General features: G+C 43.6%; 1 protein-coding gene across 1 annotated transcript in view; it reads left to right on the forward strand.

Annotated features, from left to right (window-relative positions):
- Window positions 1-24,108, forward strand: part of LOC115135333 (tyrosine-protein phosphatase non-receptor type 13-like) — a 100,176-nt gene that overhangs the window by 56,206 nt on the left and 19,862 nt on the right. The window contains 20 exon segments of the mRNA XM_065023383.1: window positions 5,758-5,859; window positions 6,311-6,404; window positions 8,265-8,350; window positions 8,864-9,026; window positions 9,458-9,672; window positions 10,526-10,624; window positions 10,705-11,144; window positions 11,340-12,189; window positions 12,802-12,972; window positions 13,068-13,242; window positions 13,801-14,011; window positions 14,108-14,145; window positions 14,473-14,751; window positions 14,753-14,854; window positions 15,265-15,329; window positions 15,803-15,964; window positions 17,961-18,390; window positions 19,830-19,885; window positions 19,888-19,953; window positions 20,057-20,142. Coding sequence (XP_064879455.1) covers window positions 5,758-5,859; window positions 6,311-6,404; window positions 8,265-8,350; window positions 8,864-9,026; window positions 9,458-9,672; window positions 10,526-10,624; window positions 10,705-11,144; window positions 11,340-12,189; window positions 12,802-12,972; window positions 13,068-13,242; window positions 13,801-14,011; window positions 14,108-14,145; window positions 14,473-14,751; window positions 14,753-14,854; window positions 15,265-15,329; window positions 15,803-15,964; window positions 17,961-18,390; window positions 19,830-19,885; window positions 19,888-19,953; window positions 20,057-20,142 — 3,890 coding nt within the window.

The raw sequence follows: 24,108 nt of genomic DNA on the forward strand, positions 1-24,108 counted from the left end.
TTGGCTGGGTTTCTGTACAGAACTTTGTGACATCGGCTGATGTAAAAAGGGCTTTATAAATACATTTGATTGATTGATATGCATTCATAAGGACACCTAAAGTAAAGTGTTACAAAGTTCATCATACTGACCAGGCAGTGTGCCATGGAACAGTTCTGTCGGCTGCCAAACTGCGTAGGATCTAGTTTCGGCGTGATGTCCCTCAGGATCCAGTGTGCAGAAAACTGTTCACAGTTGAGATGTTAATGAGATCGGCCTCAGTTCTTCAATGTTTTGTGGGGTAGATTTCGGTATGGGGACAACAGTAGTCTCTTTCCATTGTCCAGGGATGATAACTTATGGACCTGTTGATGATGTCACAGAGAGGAACGCTGATCTCGCATGCAAACTCCTTCAATATTCTTGGAGGAATCATGTCTAGGCCAGGGGATTTATGACAGTTGATGGAGGCCAGTCTACTATACAGATCCCCCAATGAAATGGTGGGCAGTGAGGGGGCTGGCTGGCAGGAAAGGAGATAGAGCTGAATGTTTGAGGAGTGGAAATGACTAGGACATCTTGACAAACTTTGTGTTGATGGCGTTTGCGATTGCCGACAAGTGCTGGCGATGGATTCCAGGAAAGTTCTTTTCGAATTCTTTCGGTCAGCTTATTTTGCTGTGTTGCACATGGATTTTACTCTATAGTCAAAAAAATGTTTTTGGGGGGGGGCCAAAAGTTTTGAGAATGACACAAATATGAATTTCCACAAAGTTTGCTGCTTCAGTGTCTTGATATTTTTGTCAGATGTTACTATGGAATACTGAAGTATAATTACAAACATTTCATAAGTGTCAAAGGCTTTTGTTGACAATTACATGAAGTTTGATGCATAGAGTCAATATTTGCAGTGTTGACCCTTCTTTTTCAAGACTGTTAGGAATTTTATGAATAATGACTAAACAATATCTACATTTAAATAGAACTATAACTAATTCAACTCTACCATGTTTTACAATATCTGATTCATAATGTTAGTTCCTAGGAAAGAGGTTATGTAGTATGGATAAGGGGTAATTGGAAATGATAACCATTGTGTAGGAAGGAATGTGTGTGTGTGTCTTAAGTAAGCAAAGAGGGTCATTAACCTATGTTTGAGCCGACTCAACTATAACTCTGTGGCGATCAAATAAGACAGCGAGAGCCTCTCCAGGTTTTCCGTATCTGGAACTGTCTGCTAAGTAGTGATAAATTATGGTGAGACTTCAGGAGTTAATCCAGATATAGTGTGTCAGGTATGTGCGCTAGTAGGTTGGAATGAACTTTTGAACCTGCTTTGTCCTGGTCGATAGGAGGAGATACATTTTAAAACCTATGATGTCATATGTGATATATAAGCTGTTGTACATGGTTCTATGGGCAGCGCACTCCGAGAATAAATGCTATTGGCTAATTTTTGATAGACTGGTCTCGGTCTATTTTATGCAAATAAGGATTTTACAAATTCTTAGAAACAGACAGTGATTTTAATTGAATTGGTTAATGAACACATATAGGAATTGTAAAATTCCCATGACAAAGACCTCTGCAATCCTCCCTGGCATGCTGTCAATTAACTTATGGGCCACATCCTGACTGATGGCAGCCCATTCTTCCATAATCAATGCTTGGAGTTTGTCAGAATTTGTGGGTTTTTGTTTGTCCACCCGCCTCTTGAGGATTGACCACAAGTTCTCAATGGGATTAAGGTCTGGGGAGTTTCCTGGCCATGGACCCAAAATATCTATGTTTTGTTCCCCGAGACACTTAATTATCACTTTTGCCTTATGGCAAGGTGCTCCATCATGCTGGAAAAGGCATTGTTCGTCACCAAACTGTTCCTGGATTGTTGGGAGAAGTTGCTCTCGGAGGATGTGTTGGTACCATTCTTTATTCATGGCTGTGTTCTTAGGCAAAATTGTGAGTGAGCCCACTCCCTTGGCTGAGAAGCAACCCCACACATGAATGGTCTCAGGATGCTTTACTGTTGGCATGACACAGGACTGATGGTAGCGCTCACCTTGTCTTCTCCGGACAAGCTTTTTTCCGGATGTCCCAAACAATCGGAAAGGGGATTCATCAGAGAAAATAACTTTACCCCAGTCCTCAGCAGTCCAATCCCTGTACCTTTTGCAGAATAGGTCCCTGTCCCTGTCCCTGATGTTTTTCCTGGAGAGAAGTGGCTTATTTGCTGCCCTTCTTGACACCAGGCCATCCTCAAAGTCTTCACCTCACTGTGCGTGCAGATGCACTCACACCTGCCTGTTGCCATTCCTGAGCAAGCTCTGTACTGGTGGTGCCCTGATCCCGCAGCTGAATCAACTTTAGGAGATGGTTCTGGAGCTTGCTGGACTTTCTTGGGTGCCCTGAAGCCTTCGTCACAACAATTGAACCTCTCTCCTTGAAGTTCTTGATGATCTGATAAATGGTTGATTTAGGTGCAATCTTACTGGCAGCAATATCCTTGCCTGTGAAACCCTTTTTGTGCAAAGCAATGATGATGGCTTGTGTTTCCTTGCAGGTAACCATGTTTGACAGAGGAAGAACAATGATTCCAAGCACCACCCTCCTTTTGAAGCTTCCAGTCTGTTATTCGAACTCAATCAGCATGACAGTGATCTCCAGCCTTGTCCTCGTCAACACTCACACCTGTGTTAACGAGAGAATCACTGACATGATGTCAGCTGGTCCTTTTGTGGCAGGGTTGGAATGCGGTGGAAATGTTTTGGGGGGATTCAGTTAATTTGCAAGGCAAAGAAGGACTTTGCAATTCATCTGATCACTCTTCATAACATTCTGGACTATATGTAAATTGCCATCATACAAACTGAGGCAGCAGACTTTGTGAAAATTAATATATATGTCATTCTCAAAACTTATGGCCACTCTTTTTTTTTTTACCTTTATTTAACCAGTTAGGCTAGTTGAGAACAAGTTCTCATTTACAACTGCGACCTGGCCAAGATAAAGCATAGCAGTGTGAACAGACAACAACACAGAGTTACACATGGAGTAAACAATGAACAAGTCAATAAATAACACAGTAGAAAAAAAGAAAAAAAAATGAGTCTATATACATTGTGTGCAAAGGGCATGAGGAGGTAGGCAGATTAACACTGGAGTGATAAATGATCAGATGGTCATGTGCAGGTAGAGATACTGGTGTGCAAAAGAGCAGAAAAGTAAATAAATAAAAACAGTATGGGGATGAGGTAGGTCAATTGGGTGGGCTATTTACCGATGGACTATGTACAGCTGCAGCGATCGGTTAACTGCTCAGATAGCAGATGTTTAAAGTTGATGAGGGAGATAAAAGTCTCCAACTTCAACGATTTTTGCAATTCGTTCCAGTCACAGGCAGCAGAGAACTGGAAGGAAAGGTTGGCCAAATAAGGTGTTGGCTTTAGGGATGATCAGTGAGATACACCTGCTGGAGCGCGTGCTACGGCTGGGTGTTGCCATCGTGACCAGTGAACTGAGATAAGGCGGAACTTTACCTAGCATGGATTTGTAGATCACCTGGAGCCAGTGGGTCTGGTGACTAATATGTAGCGAGGGCCAGCCGACTAGAGCCTACAGGTCGCAATGGTGGGTGGTATATGGTGCTTTAGTAACAAAGCGGATGGCACTGTGATAAACTGCATCCAGTTTGCTGAGTAGACTATTGGAAGATATTTTGTTGATGACATCGCCGAAGTAGAGGATTGGTAGGATAGTCAGTTTTACTAGGGTAAGTTTGGTGACATGAGGGAAGGAGGCTTTGTTGCGAAATAGAAAGCCGATTCTGGATTTGATTTTGGATTGGAGATGTTTGATATGAGTCTGGAAGGAGAGTTTACAGTCTAGCCAGACACCTAGGTACTTATATCTATAATATATATATATCCACATATTCTAGGTCGGAACCATCCAGGGTGTTGATGCTAGTCGGGCGTGCGGGTGCAGGCAGCGAACGGTTGAAAAGCATGCATTTGGTTTTACTAGCGTTTAAGAGCAGTTGGAGGCCACGGAAGGAGTGTTGTATGGCGTTGAGGCTCGTTTGGAGGTTAGATAGCACAGTGTCCAAGGAAGGGCCAGAAGTATACAGGATGGTGTCGTCTACGTAGAGGTGGATCATGGAATCGCCCGCAGCAAGAGCAGCATCATTGATATATACAGAGAAAAGAGTCGGCGCGAGAATTGAACCCTGTGGCACCCCCATCGAGACTGCCAGAGGACCGGACAACATGCCCTATGATTTGACACACTGAACTCTGTCTGAAAAGTAGTTGGTGAAGCAGGCAAGGCAGTCATTAGAAAAACCGAGGCTACTGAGTCTGCCGATAAGAATATGGTGATTGACAGAGCCAGGTCGATGAAGACGGCTGCACAGTACTGTCTTTTATCGATGGCGGTTATGATATCATTTAGTACCTTGAGCGTGGCTGAGGTGCACCCGTCACCGGCTAGGGAAACCAGATTGCACAGCGGAGAAGGTACGGTGGGATTCGAGATGGTCAGTGATCTGTTTGTTGACTTGGCTTTTGAAGACCTTAGATAAGCAGGGCAGGATGGATATACAGTGGGGCAAAAAACTATTTAGTCAGCCACCAATTTTGCAAGTTCTCCCACTTAAAAAGATGAGAGAGGCCTGTAATTTTCATCATAGGTACACTTCAACTATGACAGACAAAATGGAAAAAAAAATCCAGAAAATCACATATTTATGAATTTATTTGCAAATTATGGTGGAAAATAAGTATTTGGTCAATAACAAAAGTTTATCTCAATTCTTTGTTATATACCCTTTGTTGGCAATGACAGAGGTCAAACATTTTCTGTAAGACTTATTTCTGGAGAGATTCCTTTTTAAAATTAGAAGTTCGAACTGTTTGGGTATGGACCTGGAAAGTATGACATTACTTTGCAGGCTATCTCTGCAGTAGACTGCAACTCCTCCTCCTTTGGCAGTTCTCTCTTGACGGAAAATTGTTATAGTTGGGTATGGAAATCTCCAAATTTTTGGTGGCCTTCCTAAGCCAGGATTCAGACACAGCAAGGACATCAGGGAATACGGTAGCAACGGAGTGCGAGTGCAATATCAAATGTAATATTTGATGCTTTCTCCGCACTCTCGTCCCCACAAGAACGTACTCAATAGAACACTCGTGGAGAACAAACTCTGAGCATGAAAGTGTAGAAGCACGGTTGTATGAGAAACACCCTTAAGTACACACGGCCGGTACAGTGAAACTGCAAATGGCTCATTAAGTCCATGATATAGCTATAGCATAGCAGCTGTCGAAAGCTGTGGATGCTGGAAACCCTTGGGTGAAGAGGTCAAGTGAAGGGTTGTGGTGTTCATATGAATTTTGTGTGTTTTAACGCTATTGTTAACAGAATGGTTGTGTGGTATAGGATGTGATTTTTTTTTTTTGTCCCTGAGGGGAAATTCTTGGAAAATGCTACTTGTTCAAGAGACTTAATGGGATAATAGGTTAGCCGGTCATGTTCGTGGCTAATGGATAACTGGATTAAGGCTGGAGTTCAGGAAATTTGGAATACGTTTATTTGTACGACGTTATTGTAAACAAGCTGTAGAATTCACGACGTGATAGCATTCTTGGCATTCGTTCATTTTCTCTCTTTCTCTCACACACCCCCCTACCCCTTACCACCTCCCCTATCTCTCTCTCTGTCCCTCTCACTGTCTCCCCATTTTCCCCTCCTATCTCCCTCTTTCTCTCCCTCCCCCTCCAGGAGGTGTGTTCCAGGTCTCCCTCTCTCTGCAGTCTGAGAGCCAGGGAACAGCTTGTGGTGGAGCTGAAGAAGGCCAACGGCAGCCTGGGTATAAGTGTAGCTGTGAGTAAATCTATATATGTGACAGTAGTGCTTCCCAACTCCACACCTTGGCCATGCCATAGAAACAGAATAACTAGAACGTGTACCCATGAGTGTTCCAGTCAAATTGCTTTGTCGCTTCTAGTAATTATATTCCTAATTTCCACCTATAATACTACTACTGTCTCAGTCACACCAATCTACAGTACACATTCTTCTATAGGGTGGAGGTTAGGGGTCAGGCTAGGGTTTAGGTTTAGGGGTCATGATCAAAACAATCCCTAGGTGCCTTTGCCTCCCCTACTCGCAGTCTCCTATACTTAATGCAGTATGTTATAGGTTCTCTATAGGGGAGTCAAGTTTTACCCGTGTTAGTTTTAGAGGCAGTAGTCTGAGGCTAGGGCCAGGGGTAGAAGCTATGATATAATATATACAGTACAGTATGGGATACAGTATGTGTTGTGCCCTACAGGGTGGAATGAACACCTGTGTTCGTTACGAGGGGATATACATCAAGAGTCTGGTGCCAGGGGCCGCTGCTGAGCAGGACGGGCGCATTCAGATAGGTAACCAGACATCACTCCTCAACCAATACCTGACTAGCTTCACACATTCAGATAGGTAACCAAACATCACTCCTCAACCAATACCTGACTAGCTTCACACATTCAGATAGGTAACCAAACATCACTACTCAACCAATACCTGACTAGCTTCACACATTCAGATAGGTAACCAGACATCACTCCTCAACCAATACCTGACTAGCTTCACACATTCAGATAGGGTAACCAAATTCAGATAGGTCACATCACTCAACCAATACCTGACTAGCTTCACACATTCAGATAGGTAACCAAACATCACTACTCAACCAATACCTGACTAGCTTCACACATTCAGATAGGTAACCAGACATCACTCCTCAACCAATACCTGACTAGCTTCACACATTCAGATAGGTAACCAGACATCACTCCTCAACCTAAACCTGACTAGCTTCACACATTCAAATAGGTAACCAGACATCACTCCTCAACCAATACCTGACTAGCTTCACACATTCAGATAGGTAACAGACAGACATCACCTCCATTCAAATAGGTAACCAACATCACTCCTCAACCTGACTAGCTTCACACATTCAGATAGGTAACCAGACATCACTCCTCAACCAATACCTGACTAGCTTCACACATTCAGATAGGTAACCAGACATCACTCCTCAACCAATACCTGACTAGCTTCACACATTCAAATAGGTAACCAAACATCACTACTCAACCAATACCTGACTAGCTTCACACATTCAAATAGGTAATCACAAACATCACTACATTCAACCAAAATACCAATACCAGACTAGCTTCACACATTCAAATAGGTAACCAAACATCACTACTCAACCAATACCTGACTAGCTTCACACATTCAAATAGGTAACCAAACATCACTACTCAACCAATACCAGACTAGCTTCACACATTCAAATAGGTAACCAAACATCACTACTCAACCAATACCAGACTAGGTAACCAAACATCACTTCAACCAATACCACATTCAGATAGGTAACCAAACATCACTCCTCAACCAATACCTGACTAGCTTCACACATTCAGATAGGTAACCAAACATCACTCCTCAACCAATACCTGACTAGCTTCACACATTCAAATAGGTAACCAGACATCACTCCTCAACCAATCCCTGACTAGTTTCACACATTCAAATAGGTAACCAGACATCACTCCTCAACCAATCCCTGACTAGCTTCACACATTCAAATAGGTAACCAAACATCACTACTCAACCAATACCTGACTAGCTTCAAACATCATTCAAATAGGTAACCAAATAGGTAAAACATCACTACTCAACCAATACCAGACTAGCTTCACACATTCAAATAGGTAACCAAACATCACTACTCAACCAATACCAGACTAGCTTCACACATTCAGATAGGTAACATCACTCCTCAACCAATACCAGACAGCTTCACTCAACCAATACCTGACTAGCTTCACACATTCAGATAGGTAACCAAACAGATAGGTCAAACATCACCTCAACCAATACCTGACTAGCTTCACACATTCAAATAGGTAACCAGACATCACTCCTCAACCAATACCTGACTAGCTTCACACATTCAAATAGGTAACCAGACATCACTACTCAACCAATACCTGACTAGCTTCACACATTCAAATAGGTAACCAAACATCACTACTCAACCAATACCTGACTAGCTTCACACATTCAAATAGGTAACCAAACATCACTACTCAACCAATACCAGACTAGCTTCACACATTCAAATAGGTAACCAAACATCACTAATCAACCAATACCAGACTAGCTTCACACACTCAAATAGGTAACCAGACATCACTAATCAATCATGTGCGTATGTATGACAGGTGACCGACTGCTGGAAGTTGATGGGTCCAACCTACGAGGTGTAACACACAAACAGGCCGTGGAGTGCCTGAAGAAGACTGGAGAGGTACGATGCACGCACACACTCCATCTTTCTCTCGCTCTTTAGTCTCGCCTCTCTTTAGTTCTCTCTCCTTCTCTCTTGGCAGTGGCAGGGCAAACCATATGTTTACAGCTGTTGTTATTTTAGCCTTTGCTAATGAGCTTTAGCCTCAGCCTTTAGGCTTGCTGATGTTAGCATGCTCTACACTGACACCTGGGCCACATCTCTAACATAGTGTTGACAGACAGCTTAGCTTAGCCCAGTCACCCCCTGTCCAATCACTGGTTTACGTAACTCCCAGATTCCAGGACAAAAACAAATAACATAACAAATCTAGCTATTTTCTCACATGACTTCACTAGCATAATGAGTCTCTAAACAGCACTGTCTTAACCCTTTCTCCCTATTGTCGGACAGAATTCTGTGATTTTAGCTGTTTTGTTTTTTCTGTGTGCATGATCATTGTGTGTGTATGAACGCTGTGTGTATGTTCACTGTGTGTGTGTGTCTGTGTCTGTGTGTGTGTGTGTGTATTAGGTGGTGAGTCTGCTTTTAGAGAGGGAGCCCCAGGTGGTGTTGGGGGCAGGAGCGAATCGCCCCCGCTCAGCTTCACAGAGCCAATCGGGAAGTCTCAGGAGAGACAGCTCCATGGAGATGACCTTGAGTGGCAAGACCAAGGACTACAGCTTTGTCACTGATGGTGAGAGGAGAGGGCACACACACACACACACACACAAACACAAAGGCACACAACCAGGCAGACACACACAGACTCCCCCGAGGTGGCTGTGACTTATCTGACAGCTACATTGTGTTGGCTGTCACAGACAGCCCCGACACACCCCCAGTCCCCTGAGAGCTGACACGCTGATGCCTTATAGCTCAGTGTGTGTCTGCACGTGCGTGTGTGTCAGCATGTGCGTATGCATGCGTCCGTACATATGTACAGACCTCGGTCTTGGTTTTACTGTTTCCACACATTCCAGTCTGGTGGAGGGCTACAATGAAATGGAATGAGTTTAACAGCAGAAAATGCTTGTTGGTGCATGTAAATAATGATGTGAAGCTGAATCACCCTCCCCCTCTCTCAAACACTCTGAAAATAATGATGACCCTTTGCGCTCTTCTCAGACAACACTCTGGAGGTGCTGTTGAAGAAGAGCCTGTGTGGTTTGGGCTTCAGCTTCTACATCAGTGAGTTGAACAGTGGTTGTGACCAGGGCAGCAGTGTGGTGCGGATCAAAACCCTTTTCCAGGGTCAACCAGCCAAGGAGTCAGGACAGATCAGAGAAGGAGACGTCATATTGGCTGTTAATGGACAATGGGTTAAAGGCCTCAGCTACCAGGTACACAATGTCTTTCTTGTACAAATCTCTTTATCTTTGTCCTTCAAGCCAGATATGAAGTATTGTGTCCTGTTGGTGAGTGTGAATGAGGTGGTTAGAGTTAGCGTTGTATTGAGATTAGGTTGTGAATGTCAGGGTTCGGTGTTAAATATTTTCATATGTTGGCGTGCCTTGCTGAATCTGAGAGTGGGGAGGCGGGGTGGTCTACCGATGAGGCGCGAGAGCGTCACCAATGGCGTTCTTTGTCTTTTTGTATAACGAATTATGATTTGGCGCACCGGCATCACAGATTATTTTGACGAGTGATGATTTCGTGGAGGTGGTGCTTTTAACCAGAGAGTTTGGGTAGTTCCGTTCGTGTCATCTAGGTGTCTAGCTAGTGCATGCAATATTTGGTTGTAGTTTCTGAAAAGAGGTTTAGTTTAGTGTTAGAATGCAGTGCGTCTCTCTGTATGTTAGCTCCGTGCTTTATTCAGCATTCTCTCTCTACCTCCTTTGCTCTCTGTGCCACATCACAGTTAATCCCCTAATCTGATCTATCAGAAATGAACTCTGCACGTCTCACCTATGGCTCTGAACTATGGATTACACAGCGGTCGGACTGAGACGGCAGTGTCGTTAACATGCAAATTAGCTGTTGTCATGGGAATGCTTGGTGGCAAAGGGGTCCTGCATGTGTCTGTGGCCCGCCAAAATAACCATACATATTTACGTTAGTGCACAAAGTACGTTGACAAATAAATGCAGCAGATACAGAGAACTCCCGACCAATATGCCCCTGTCCTCCCCAGCAGACTGAACCACACACATACCAAAAACTTCCTTGTACTGACCCTTGACCGCTCATCCACAGAGGGTGTTGTTCCTGCTCCGTGGGCCTCCGTCTGAGGTCCACCTGACTCTCTGCAGACCTGCTCTTGGAGTACTGTCTCAACTGGATGCTGACACACTGGTGAGTAGACACACAGGCTCACAGATAAATAGACACATGCACTGACAATTGAGCACTGAGTGGTATCTCTCTCTTTATAGGTTCCTTTCTTGTCTCCAACCCGTGGGGTGAGGTCCAAGTCTCTAGACATCAGGCTAGGGGAAGATTATAGCCAGCTGCTCAAGCTACAGGCATACCAGAACCGTCAGTACAACCAGGAAAACCAGGCCCAGAAGGAGCCAATGCAGACATCACAAGCCCAGGACCAAGCCTCCAGGCAGGCCAGACAAACAGACAAATCCCCTGAGCCCTCTGGAGGTCCGAAGACTCAACAGAGTCAGGATAGTCAAGACAGTGAGATGGACGCAGCCGAGAACCAGCCTTCCTCACCCTCTCCCTCACCCCCTTCCCCCATCTCCCTCGCCAGCAGAAGTGACACAGGAGACAGTGAAGAGTTGTCGGTTGTGGACGAGGAAGGTTCCGAAGAAATGAGCTCGGCATCTGTCGGGGCCAAGACCAGTACTAGTCCCGTGTACACCAGGTAACGTTAATGTAACATTTTAAGTACAGAATAAATTATTGATTGCTGCCTTTTAGAAACAGGTCGCTCTTGTTAAATAAATGTTTATTTTCAATGCGATTTACCTGTGCAATTAAAGGATCAATTAAATGCAAATAAATACAAAGACAAACACACACACACACAACTGTTAATGAACCCTGTATGTACTTCCAGTGGCATCAGAGAAGAGGCGGACGGCAGTTTAACATACTGCCTTATGGGTGATGGAAAAACCATTCTGGCTGATAAAGAGTACTTGAACATCAGTTCGACTTCGGATAGGCCCTCTAGCCTTACCTCAAACACCTCATGTACCCCCAGTGTGGCTCCACACACTACCTCTCATACCTCCAGGACCAGATCCACCCCCCCTACTAGGGTCCGATCCACCACCCCCAAAAGTACTTCCATCCCCCACAGCTTGTCCTCGCAAACCAGGAGCTCAACAAACCCCAATTTGTCATTGCAAACCACCTCTGTCCAGCAGACACCAGCTCAGCCCTCCTCTAGGCCTACATCCAGCCTTTCCTCTAGGATGTCTGACCTCAACATCAGCCACTTGGTGCATCCTCTCCAGCCCCAGCATGCTACACCTCCTCTTCCCAGCCTCTCCTCCCATACCTCCAAACCCAACTCCAGGATCTCTGATTGCAAACACAGCATCACCTCCGATCGTAAACACAGCATCACCTCCGATCGTAAACACAGCATCACCTCCGATCGTAAACACAGCATCACCTTCGATCGTAAGCACAACATCACCTCCGATCGTAAACACAGCATCACATTCAATACTACCAATGCCTCCAACATCACTCGTTCAGTCATCCAATACAATCCCCAGCCCCCTGACACATTGCCCCCCTCGCAACCCCCCGCACGCCACCCCTCTCCCCAGCCTCCCTTGTCCTCACTCTCTCCCCCCATTCAGGCTGCACCTCTCCCACACACACACCCTACCTGGAGACAGGAGACAGAAGAGGAGGACGAAGATGAGGATGAGAATGAGGAGGATCCCAGAAAAGTGAGACTTAATGTCAATGACAATACTTAAAAAAAAAAAAAATGTATCACATCCATAAAATCACTTTCCTAGATGCTGGATTAAAGAGGATAATGTAGAACAAAAAAATACATCTGTCAGTATTGTTTTCCTGACGCAACCCTAGTTTTGGGTTGAAATGTTGTCCGATTAAACAACACTTTGTGAGGATATACCAGTGTGCAGATGAATTTTTTGTTCCAGTGACATTTGATTGAACTTTATTCATAGGGATCCCGAGTGGCGCAGCGGTCTGAATCTTGAACCAGGGACTGTAGAGTCACTACAGCCCCTAGTTCTAATCCAGGTTGTATCACATCTGGCCGTGATTGGGAGTCCCATAGGGAATCACAATTGGCCCCGCGTCGCCGGTGTAGGCCGTCATTGTAAATAATATTTTTTTTCTTAACTCACTTTCCTAGTTAAATGAAGTTGAATTTTAATTAAAAAAATTATAAAAACAATTACCAAAAAAAATGAAATAGCACTTTTCACAACTGCGTTCACAAAAACCCAAGCCTAACCCCTAAAGAAAACAGCAGAGATAGAGAATGGAACAAAGGCCTGGACACTGTCTTTGTGTTTTCCATCCAGGGCATGATGAAGGAATTTGAGATGTGTGTGGTTCTGACCAAGTCGTGGAGCGGTAGCTTTGGGTTCACTATCACACGCAGCAAACTGGATGCCTGCTACTACATTCAGGACATACTGGACAACCCTGCTAAGACGGACGGACGGCTCAGACCAGGGGACAGACTAGTCACGGTATGCACACACACATGGGCACACACACATGGACAAACACATACACATAGGCACACATTATCTTTACCTGTCTCTCCCATATTCCCCACACCCAGGTCAATGGCCAGGATATGACGAATGTGACGGATGAGGTTGCCATGTCGATCCTGAGGTCATCTCCTAGGAGACTGAGTTTGATCCTGGGGAGGGCGGTGACCAACCTGATCGCTCCACCTTTTCCAGACAACCTGCAAGACATCATACTGCACAAGACACCGACTGGACAGCTTGGTAAAACACTGAATGGGAGCGTGACTATTAGTATTTATCAGATGGGAGAACTATATTATAGGAAGCCAGTGTGAGGGTCTGCGCTCAGGCTGCAATGTATGGTGGCCGGTGCGTGGGAGAAAAAAAATCTGTGTAGAACTACGTAGGTACTCAAACCATGAAAAGGGAAAACCAAGGAGGTTGAGATGCAAAAATATACTTAAATTTAATCCATGCTCAAACGGATATTAAAAGATCCTCGTTGCGAAGTGCTAAACAAAGAAAGGAGCGTACGTTTCGGCTTCTATGCCTTCGTCTGTGCTGTACAAACTCATTAAGGAGGCACGGACTTAAGACACACCTGCTGTGCGTAACAGATGCACAGGTGCAGGGAAAAGGTGCTCCTCTGTTACAATTTCAACCTTTCTGTCTGTATTATATCTCTAATATCTGGATGGTGCTCATTAGGGCACGCCGTAGCAAACACTTTGCAATGGAAAACATTCCGTTGTTTAGGTCGTGTATCCTCTGGTCACTCTGTTTTCTTCTGTTTTTGTCCCTAATGAACACATCTCTCAGGTATAAAGCTGACGGGTGGTATAGGCAGCAAATGGCAGGGGATCTACTGTCTGGAGGTGGTTCCTGGTTCACCTGCCTGTGAGGAAGGCAGCGTCCAACCAAACGACAGGATCCTGTACATCTGTGGCCGATGCACCATGGGAATGACTCTGGAGGACGCTGTCAAGACCTGCGAGACTGCTCCGCGCAAAGTGAAACTTAAGGCCACCAGGTGTGTGGGGTTGCCTGAGTGTGTGTGTGTGTGTTTTGTAGGAATGCATGCATTTTTTTTGTTAAATGATCCGTCTGTTTGCTTTGTTTCTTGTAGAGATGACCAGCCTGTGACTCCCAAAGCCAAGAGTAATGGTGCGTATAAGATCATGTACTGAGATGCTTTAACCTCCCGGTGACCACTATGTTCAGTTCAGGACTCTCTGTGTATGTGACTGTTGGTTCACATAGAAACAGACACGAACTGAAACACTGGAATGTTGACTAAGTGTTGCAATGGGTTAAGTTGATGTAATGAGAAGTTTGTAACCAGGCAGGTTGATGCCTCATTGACGAAGTAGATGCTATTCTCAGATCAATCATTACCAGGTTAGATAACCATATTACCTGAGACAGAAGCTTCATGGTTTGGTCTTTCAACATTACGGTGTGTGATTCTGTGTCCTGTCTGTCTGTGTCCAGGTCTCAGTGACCTGAGAGTGGAAGAAGGAGGAGCAAAGGGAGTATTTCAGTGGGACCTCTCTCTCGCTAATATTTGTTATTGGTCTCTCTCCTCTCATCTCTTTGTCTGTGTTTGTAGCCGTAGCCCGGTGCTGACAGACAGTGTGTGTGTGTGTTTGTTGACGGACAGGGCCTGTGCTGCCACTGCAGGATTAATTATTACAGAGCATCTAAACCTCCACTGGGGTATTAGACCACACACACACACACACACACTAGTTGTTTGTTGACTGTGAGGGGTGAGGTAGAGGGACAAGAGAGGGGCAGTCTGAAAGGCCAGTGTTGTCTACCTGTTCGAGAGGACACCTACGCACCAAAATGGCCACAGAGGAGAGAGGTCAACGTGAGTTCCTGTCCTGTTCTGAATATATCATCACCAGGGGGAATGTTTTACTTTTGTTTGACGTGGACAGCTTTTGCGGAGGCTTTTTTTTGTGTGACTGGAGGGATAGAACATTATCCAAGGTCAAACAGGAATGAATATGTGTTAGATTGATCTTGTTTGATCATACGTCTGTATTGGCTGTGGTACCTTTGCTTATGAATTATTGATGATGTATGTTTCTAATACTTGCAATTTTTTTTTTCTATCTCTCAGTAGATTAAGTTACATTGAGCAGGATTCAGGAACATTGAGCAGGAGCTATCATTTACCCTACCCGCCACACTGGCCTTTTGGTTACATAATATAGCCAACCTTTTTTGTCCGTTGAAATGGAAATATTTTGTTCTGTCTCTCTGTTTGTCCTGTAGCTAAAGCCGTGCCCGAAACCACTGGGAAATTCAGACCACTTCTCTCTGTCACCTCCGATCAAGACGTAAGTGTTAGCTCTCACTCTCTCCGTCTCTCTATCTACCTATCACTCTCTGTCTTTTGCTGTCTCTCTTTCTCTATCTCTCATCTTTCTCCAACTTTTCTTTCTCTGTCTCTTTCTCCAACTTTTCTTTCTCTATCTATTTCTCTCTCTCTCTCTCTCTCTCTCTCTCTGATGACACAGGTTGAAACTAGAGTCATCTGTTCTCTCGGCTTGGGGCCTGTGTGGGCATTCTCACCTGATTCATGCATTAATATTTTACTGCTCAAACACTGCTTACCTCAGCCTGTGGCAGAGAATTGGGAATGTTCTTATAGCAGTCTGGCTAAAAGTGTCTACTTAATGGATAAATTGTAATTGCAAGTATCGCGGGATAAGGGCTTCCTAACTAGAATTCTCAAAGTAATTTGACTTAAGTGGAAGTTGGCATTCACCCCGATGACTGGATGTGTAACTTCTACCTCTCCCTCTCTCAGAGCTGTATCTTGCAAATATATGTGTGTAAACCAGAGAGAGGGGGTCTGGGCTTTGCTCTGATTGGAGGATGCAACGGAAGTGCGCTCAGAGTGAAGGAGATATGCGCTGGAGGCATGGCACAGCAGGATGGACAGCTCAGAGTGGGAGACATACTGCTCGAGGTACACACACGCTAAAGCCCTGCACAGGCATGCATTTTAAGCCCAAGGCCTACCCATGCCTGCGACATTCAGAAACTCTAAATCAGAAATAACTTCCTCCGTTAGTACAGTAAATCCATGAGTTGCTCCTGTCTGTCACTCGCTCACTGGGCACAGCTCGCTCTGCATGCGCTCTACTCATGGCTGCTTTGAGTCTGTGAGTATCCATAGCAACGGCTCCACTTGGGCTGCTCTGCTCAATGAAGAGACATAAGTGAGCATTTAGCTGTTAGCTATTTTTTGTCACTCTAAACATTTTCTGTGAAATAATCTCTCCTGTTTTATATTTGACGAGGTTGAAGCACTTTGTTATGATCTTAGTCAGATATGACTATACTGTGCAGCAGAGCACAAACAAAGGGTTCAGCTTCAAAATATTAGTGATAGACGATAGACGAGCCCTGCCTGTACCCTAGTTATTCGGGCTCTGGTCGGGTAGCAGAGCTCTTACGCACACATGTGACTTATCAATGACTGATCCATCCATGACTGATGATGTGTCCAAACATGACTTTTAATACAGTTGAAGTCGGACGTTTACATACACCTTAGCCAAATACATTTAAACTCAATTTTTCACAATTCCTGACATTTAATCCTAGTCAAATTCCCTGTCTTAGGACAGTTAGGATCACCACTTAATTTTAAGAATGTGAAATGTCAGAATAATAGTAGAGAGAATGATTTATTTCAGCTTTCATTTCTTTCATCACACTCCCAGTGGGTCAGAAGTTTACATCCACTCAATTAGTATTTGGTAGCTTTGCCTTTTTAAATCCCACAATAAGTTGTGTGAATTTTGGCCCATTCCTCCTGACATAGCTGGTGTAACTGAGTCAGGTTTGTAGAATGCCTTGCTCGCACACGCTTTTTCAGTTCTGCCCACAAATGTTCTAAAGGATTGAGGTCAGGGCTTTGTGATGGCCACTCCAATACCTTGACTTTGTTGTCCATAAACCATTTTGCCACAACTTTGGAAGTATGCTTGGGGTCGTTATCCACCCCCACAACATGATGCTCCCACCCCCGTGCTTCACAGTTGGGATGGTGTTCTTCGGCTTGCAAGCCTCCCCCTTTTTCCTCCAAACATAACAATGGTCATTATGGCCAATCAGTTCTATTTTGTTCATCAGACCAGAGGATATTTCTCCAAAAAGTACGAACTTTGTCCCCATGTGCAGTTGCAAACCATAGTCTGGCTTTTTTATGGCAGTTTTGGCGCAGTGGCTTCTTCCTTGCTAAACAGCCGTTGGATATGGATACTTTTGTACCCGTTTCCTCCAGCATCTTCACAAGGTCCTTTGCTGTTGTTCTGGGAATGATTTGCACTTTTTAGCACCAAAGTACGTTCATCTCTAAGAGACAGAACGCGTCTCCTTCCCGTATGACGGCTGCGTAGTCCCATGGTGTTTATATTTGCGAGCTATTGTTTGTACAGATGTAAATGGTACCTTCAGGCGTTTGGAAATTGCTCCCAAGGGTGAACCAGACTTGTGGAGGTCTACAAAATTTTTTCTGAGGTCTTGGCTGATTTCTTTTGATTTTCCCATGATGTCAAGCAAAGAGGCACAAAGTTTGAAGGTAGGCCTTGAAATACATCCACAGGTACACCTCTAATTGACTTAAATGATGTTCAGAAGTTTCTAAAGCCATGACATAATTTTCTGGATTTTTCCAAGCTGTTTAAAGGCACAGTCAAGTTAGTGTATGCAAATTCTGACCCACTAGAATTGTGATACAGTGAAATAATCTCTCTGTCAACAATTATTGGAAAAAAGACTTGTCATGCACAAAGTAGATGTCCTAACTGACTTACCAGAACTATAGTTTGTTTTAACAAGACATTTTTGGAGTGGTTGAAAACAAAGTTTTAATGATCTAAGTGTATTTAAACTTCCGACTTCAACTGTATATTTGTACTACATATGTGTCATTGTTGTATTCAAATGTGTTCTAGGTGAATGGTATAATAGTATCAGGTCTGAGCCACTGTAAGGTGGTGGATATCCTCCGTCAGACTGAGGGAAGCATCCAACTCACAATCTGTAGAGACATACCAAGGGCCAACACAGCACCCTGCACTGATGTATCCTACTCTATGGCCTTCCCTGGAGACAACATGACCGTCTGTCCTGGATCCAATATGGCTTCCTGTCCTGGATCAAATATGGCCTCTTATCCTGGATTAAATATGGCACCTTGTCCTGGATCAAATATGGCCTCCTGCCCTGAAGTCAACATGGCTACCAGCAATGGATCCAACATGGCATCCTGCACTGGGTCAAATGTGTCAGTCTTCATCGAAGCCCGTATGTCGGACAATGCCGAGCCATTCTCCAACCCTTCCGCATGTTCCTCACCTGATGTCCAGCAGGAGGACCTTCCCCTGGTGAGATCTAAGGGATAGTTAATCCCAAAGTAATATTTGTTTTGGGGTTTCATACTTAAAAAGTGTCATTTTTAGCTATTTTTAGCAAAGTAATTATTTCAATCTGCAGGCCTAAATCCTAAACAAAATTTACTTAAAGGCCCAATGCAGCCATTTTTATCTCAATGTCAAATCATTTCTGGGTAACAATTGAGTACCTTACTATGATTATTTTTGACCATTTTAATTGAAAACTAACAAAAATAGCTTCTTAACAAGAGCAATTTCTCAAGCTAAAATTGCTCGGACTTTCAGGGAGTGGTCTGGGGGGGGGGGGCTGGAAACTAGTTTTGGCAGATAGGTTTGTAACTCTTTCTTATCAAATCACATTTTATTGGTCACATACACATGTTTAGCAGATATTATTGCAGGTGTAGCGAAATGCTTGTGTTTCTAGCTCCAACAGTGCAGTAATATCTAACAAGTAATATCTAACGATTTCACAACAATACACAAAGTAAAGGAATGGAATTAAGAATATACAAATATTTGGTCGAGCAATGTCGGAATGGCATAGACTAAAATACAGTAGAATACAGTATGAGTAGTGCAAAATATGTAAACATTATTAAAGTAACTAGTGTTCCAAATTATTAAAGTGGCCATTGATTTCAAGTCTATGTATATAGGGCAGTAGCCTCTAATATATTAACAAATTTACCGTCTGGTGATTTCACCAGGCAGGCCAAAACTCTATCCCACCAAAACAGGCTTAAATTTCAGGCGGCCTTTTCAAACGGGTCTTACACTAAAAGGGCATTAAAAAACTAAAAAGATATTTGTCCTCCGAAGAGGGGTGGTGGTGGGTGGGTTAATATTTTTTTTTATATATAAATAAAGAATAGGAGCAGGGTAAATTTTATTCCGAAGACCATCAGGCTGCTGAACAGTGGAACATAGGACAGATGTAGGATGTTGAACAGTGGGACATAGGACAGATGTAGGATGTTGAACATTTACATTTTACATTTAAGTCATTTAGCAGACGCTCTTATCCAGAGCGACTTACAAATTGGTGCATTCACCTTATGACATCCAGTGGAACAGTAGTGCGTCTAAATCTTTTAAGGGGGGGGGGGGGGTGAGAGGGACATAGGACAAATGTAGGGCCCAACACATGGTCGGGCAGTAGACTGCAGAGACAGAATAATTATGTTTCCAGTGTTTCCAAATTGAATGTATTATTTTTTTGTATTTGTATGCTGGCTTCACAAAAATAATTTTCATGTAAAAAAAAAAAAAGTAGGGCATTACATTTGCACAATTTCGCAGTATTATTCCAACCTCGTACTGTGGAAATATATGTATAAAACCCAGGAAAATAACATTTTTGACTGCACTGGGCCTTCTAAATAATTGAGTCATACTGTATATAATTTTTTCCTGTGTATTTGATTACAGAGGGGACTTCAGATCCAGTTCCTGATGTAGAGGAGGACATTACCCCACTTTCACCCCCCGACGCCTCCTATCACCCCTCACCCCGCCTCGGGCCCTCACAGAAGAGGACATGGCTGGACAGGTAACACACAACACTGTAGCATTGCAGTCTATCATGAAAATAGGAGCCCCCATACTCACCTGTCACCTCTCTCTCTCTCTTTGTCTCTCTGGTGTGTGTGTAGGAGAGCTGTAACAGTAAACCCTCTCATCAAGCTTGCTGCCTGTCCAGCAAGAGTATGACTAACTTGCTCCATGAAGCCTCGGACAGGTAAGACTGATCTTATCATCCTCTCCTCTTTTCCTCTTCTCCATTTGTCTCTCATTAACAATCACACATTGTTGCCAGTAGGGGAGAGCGGGGTAAGTGGAACCAAAATATAAAAAATATATACAGTGCCTTCAGAAAGTATTCAGAACCCTTGACTTTTTCCACATTTTTTTTTTACATTTTACGTTATAGCCTTATTCTTAACCAGATTAAATAGTTTTTTCCCATCATCAATCTACACTCAATACCCCATAATGACAATCCAAAAACAGGTTAGCAAATTGAGGACGCTTTTCCTGTGGTTCGTATTCATACCAGCCAGGTAGACTATACTCCTGTTGTAAAGAGAAGCAATGTGCTTAATATTAGGCAAGTTAAGTTAAGAAATAAATATAGTAAGCCTAAAGAAAGGTGATGGGATTCTCCTATTTTTATTAGAGGCCATCACTCTGTTTTCTCACACAATTGCATAGCCTATAGAAATGTTGCGCAACATGAGCTGTTTGAGTGTTTGATAAAATTGATGTCAGAGTGTTTAGAAGGACAATAGAGTGCTGAGTAGCAGGCAGTTAGCAAGTTTGCTCGGCTACTACCAAACTAAATTACTTCTATGCTCTCTTCGAGCAAATAACACAGAAACATGCATGAGAGACCCTGCGGTTTCAGACGACTGTGTGATCACTCTCTACGTAGCCAATGTGAGTAAGACTTTTAAACAGGTCAACATTCACAAGGCCGTAGGGCCAGACGGATTACCAAGACGTGTAGTCCGAGCATGCGCTGATCAACTGGCAAGTGTCTTCACTGACATTTTCAACCTCTCCCTGACTGAATCTGTAATACCAACATGTTTCAAGCAGACCACCATAGTCCCTCTCTCCAAGAACACTAAGGTATCCTGTCTAAATGTCTACCTACCTGTACCTCTCACATCTATAGCCATGAAGTGCTTTGAAAGGCTGGTCATGGCTCACATCAACACCATTATCCCAGAAACTCTAGACCCACTCCAATTTGCATACCGCCCCAACAGATACACAGATGATGTAATCTCTATTGCACTCCATACTGCCCTTTCTCACTTGGACAAAGGAACACCTATGTGAGAATGCTATTTATTGACTACAGCTCAGTGTTTAACTTCTTCGAGATAGGGGGCGCTCTTTTAATTTTTGGATAAAAAACATTCCTGTTTTAAACAAGATATTTTGTCACGAAAAGATGATGTAATTGACAGCTTTGGAAAGAAAAAACCCTGATGTTTCCAAAACTGCAAAGATATTATCTGTGAGTGCCCCAGAACTAATGCTACAGACGAAACCAAGATGAAATTTCATACAGGAAATGGTCCAGATTTTGAATGCCCTGTGTTCCAATGTCTCCTTATATGGCTGTGAATGCGCCAGGAATGAGCCTGCACTTTCTGTCGTTTCCCCAAGGTGTCTGCAGCATTGTGATGTATTTGTAGGCATATCATTGGAAGATTGACCATAAGAGACTACATTTACCAGGTGTCCGCCCAGTGTCCTCCGTCAAAATTATTGCGTAATCGCCAGGTCCATGCACGTTCCATTTTCTTCAGAGGAGAAACCAAACTGCCACGAATGATTTATCATCGATATATATGTGAAAAACACCTTGAGGATTGATTCTAAACAACGTTTGCCATGTTTCTGTCGATATTATGGAGTTAATTTGGAAAAAAGTTTGCGTTGTAATGACTTAATTTTCGTTTTTTTTCTTACCCAAACGTGATGAACAAAACGGAGCAATTTGTCCTACACAAATAATCTTTTTGGAAAAACTGAACATTTTCTATCTGAGAGTCTCCTCATTGAAAACATCTGAAGTTCTTCAAAGGTAAATGATTTTATTTGAATGCTTTTCTTGTTTTTGTGAAAATGTTGCATGCTGAATGCTAGGCTTAATGCTATGCTAGGCTATCAATACTCTTACACAAATGCTTGTTTAGCTATGGTTCAAAAGCATGTTTAGCTATGGTTCAAAAGCATATTTTGAAAATCTGAGATGACAGTGTTGTTAACAAAAGGCTAAGCTTGAGAGCTAATATATTTATTTCATTTCATTTGCGTTATGCTAATGAGCTTGCGGCGATAATTTACACTCCTGGATGCAGGTTTTTTTCGTAGCCAAACGTGATGAACAAAACGAAGCGATTTGTCCTACACAAATAATCTTTTTGGAAAAACTGAACATTTGCTATCTAACTGAGAGTCTCCTCATTGAAAACATCTGAAGTTCTTCAAAGGTAAATTATTTTATTTGAATGCTTTTCTTGTTTTTGTGAAAATGTTGCATGCTGAATGCTAGGCTTAATGCTATGCTAGGCTATCAATACTCTTACACAAATGCTTGTTTAGCTATGGTTCAAAAGCATATTTTGAAAATCTGAGATGACAGTGTTGTTAACAAAATGCTAAGCTTGAGAGCAAATATATTTATTTCATTTCATTTGCGATTTTCATGAATAGTTAACGTTGCGTTATGGTAATGAGCTTGAGGCTATAAATAGGATCCCGGATACGGGATTGCTCGTCGCAACAGGTTAACACCATAGTGCCCTCCAAGCTCATCACTAAGCTAAGGACCCTAGGACTAAACATCTCCCTCTGCATCTGGATCCTGTACTTCCTGATGGGCCGCTCCCAGGTGGTAAGAGTAGGTAACAACACATCCGCCACGCTGATCCTCAAAACAGGGTCCCTTCGCATGCGTGCTCAGTCCCATCCGGTACTCCCGGTTCACTCATGACTGCATGGCCAGGCACGACTCCAACACCATCATCAAGTTTGCGATGACACAACAGTGGTAGGCCTGATCACCAACAATGATGAGACAACCTATAGGTAGGAGGTCAGAGATCTGGTTGTTTGGTGCCAGGACAACAACCTCTCTCTCAACGTGATTAAGATAAAGTAGATGACATGGACTACAGGAAAAGGAGGACCGAGCACACCCCCATTCTAATCGACGGGGCTACAGTGGAGCAGGTTTAGAGCTTCAAATTCCTTGGCGACTACATCACCAACAAACTATCACGGTCCAAACACTCTTAAGACAGTCATGAAGAGGGCACAACAAAGCCTATTCCCCCTCAGGAGACTGAAAAGATTTGGCATCCTCAAAAGGTTTCAGCCACACACATTGCTGACGGGTGTATAAAATCGAGTGCACTCTCATAGGATGACACCTTTCTAAATAGTCAGTTCATCAAATTTTTGTCCTGCTATAGCTGCCCCGGTCATCTGTAAGTGTTGTTATTGTGAAGTGGAAACAACAGGTCAGCCGCGAAGAGGTAGGCCACACAAGTTCCCAGAATGGGACCACTAACTGCTGAAGCACGTAGCGCTTATAAATCGTCTGTTCTCGGTTGCAACACTCACTATCGATTTCCAAACTGCCTCTGGAAGCAACGTCAGCATAAAAACTGTTCGTCTGGAGGTTCATGAAATGGGTTTCCATGGCCACGCAGCCGCACACAAGCCTAAGATCACCAAGCGCAATGCCATGCATCGGCTGGAGTGGTGTTAAGCTCGCCGCCTTTGGACTCTGGAGCAGTGGAAACAAGTCCTCTGGAGTGATGAATCACACTTTACCATCTGACAGTCCGATGAATGAATCTGGGTTTGGCAGATGCCAGGAGAAGGCTACCTTCCCAAATGCATAGTGACAATTGTAAAGTTAGGTGGAGGAGGAATAATTGTCTGGGGCTGTTTTTCATGGTTTTGGCTAGGCCGCCTAGTGAAGGGAAATCTTAACACTACAGCATACAATGACATTCTAGACAATTTTGTGCTTCCAACTTTGTGGCAACATTTTTGGGGAAGGTCCTTTCCTGTTTCGGCATGACAATGCCCCGCTCCACAAAGCGAGGTCCATACAGAAATAGTTTGTTGAGATTGGTGTTTAATAACTTGACTGGCCTGCACAGAGCCCTGACCTCAA

This window comes from Oncorhynchus nerka, linkage group LG10 (genome assembly GCF_034236695.1).
Source record: "Oncorhynchus nerka isolate Pitt River linkage group LG10, Oner_Uvic_2.0, whole genome shotgun sequence".
NCBI classification, from domain to species: Eukaryota; Metazoa; Chordata; class Actinopteri; order Salmoniformes; family Salmonidae; genus Oncorhynchus; species Oncorhynchus nerka.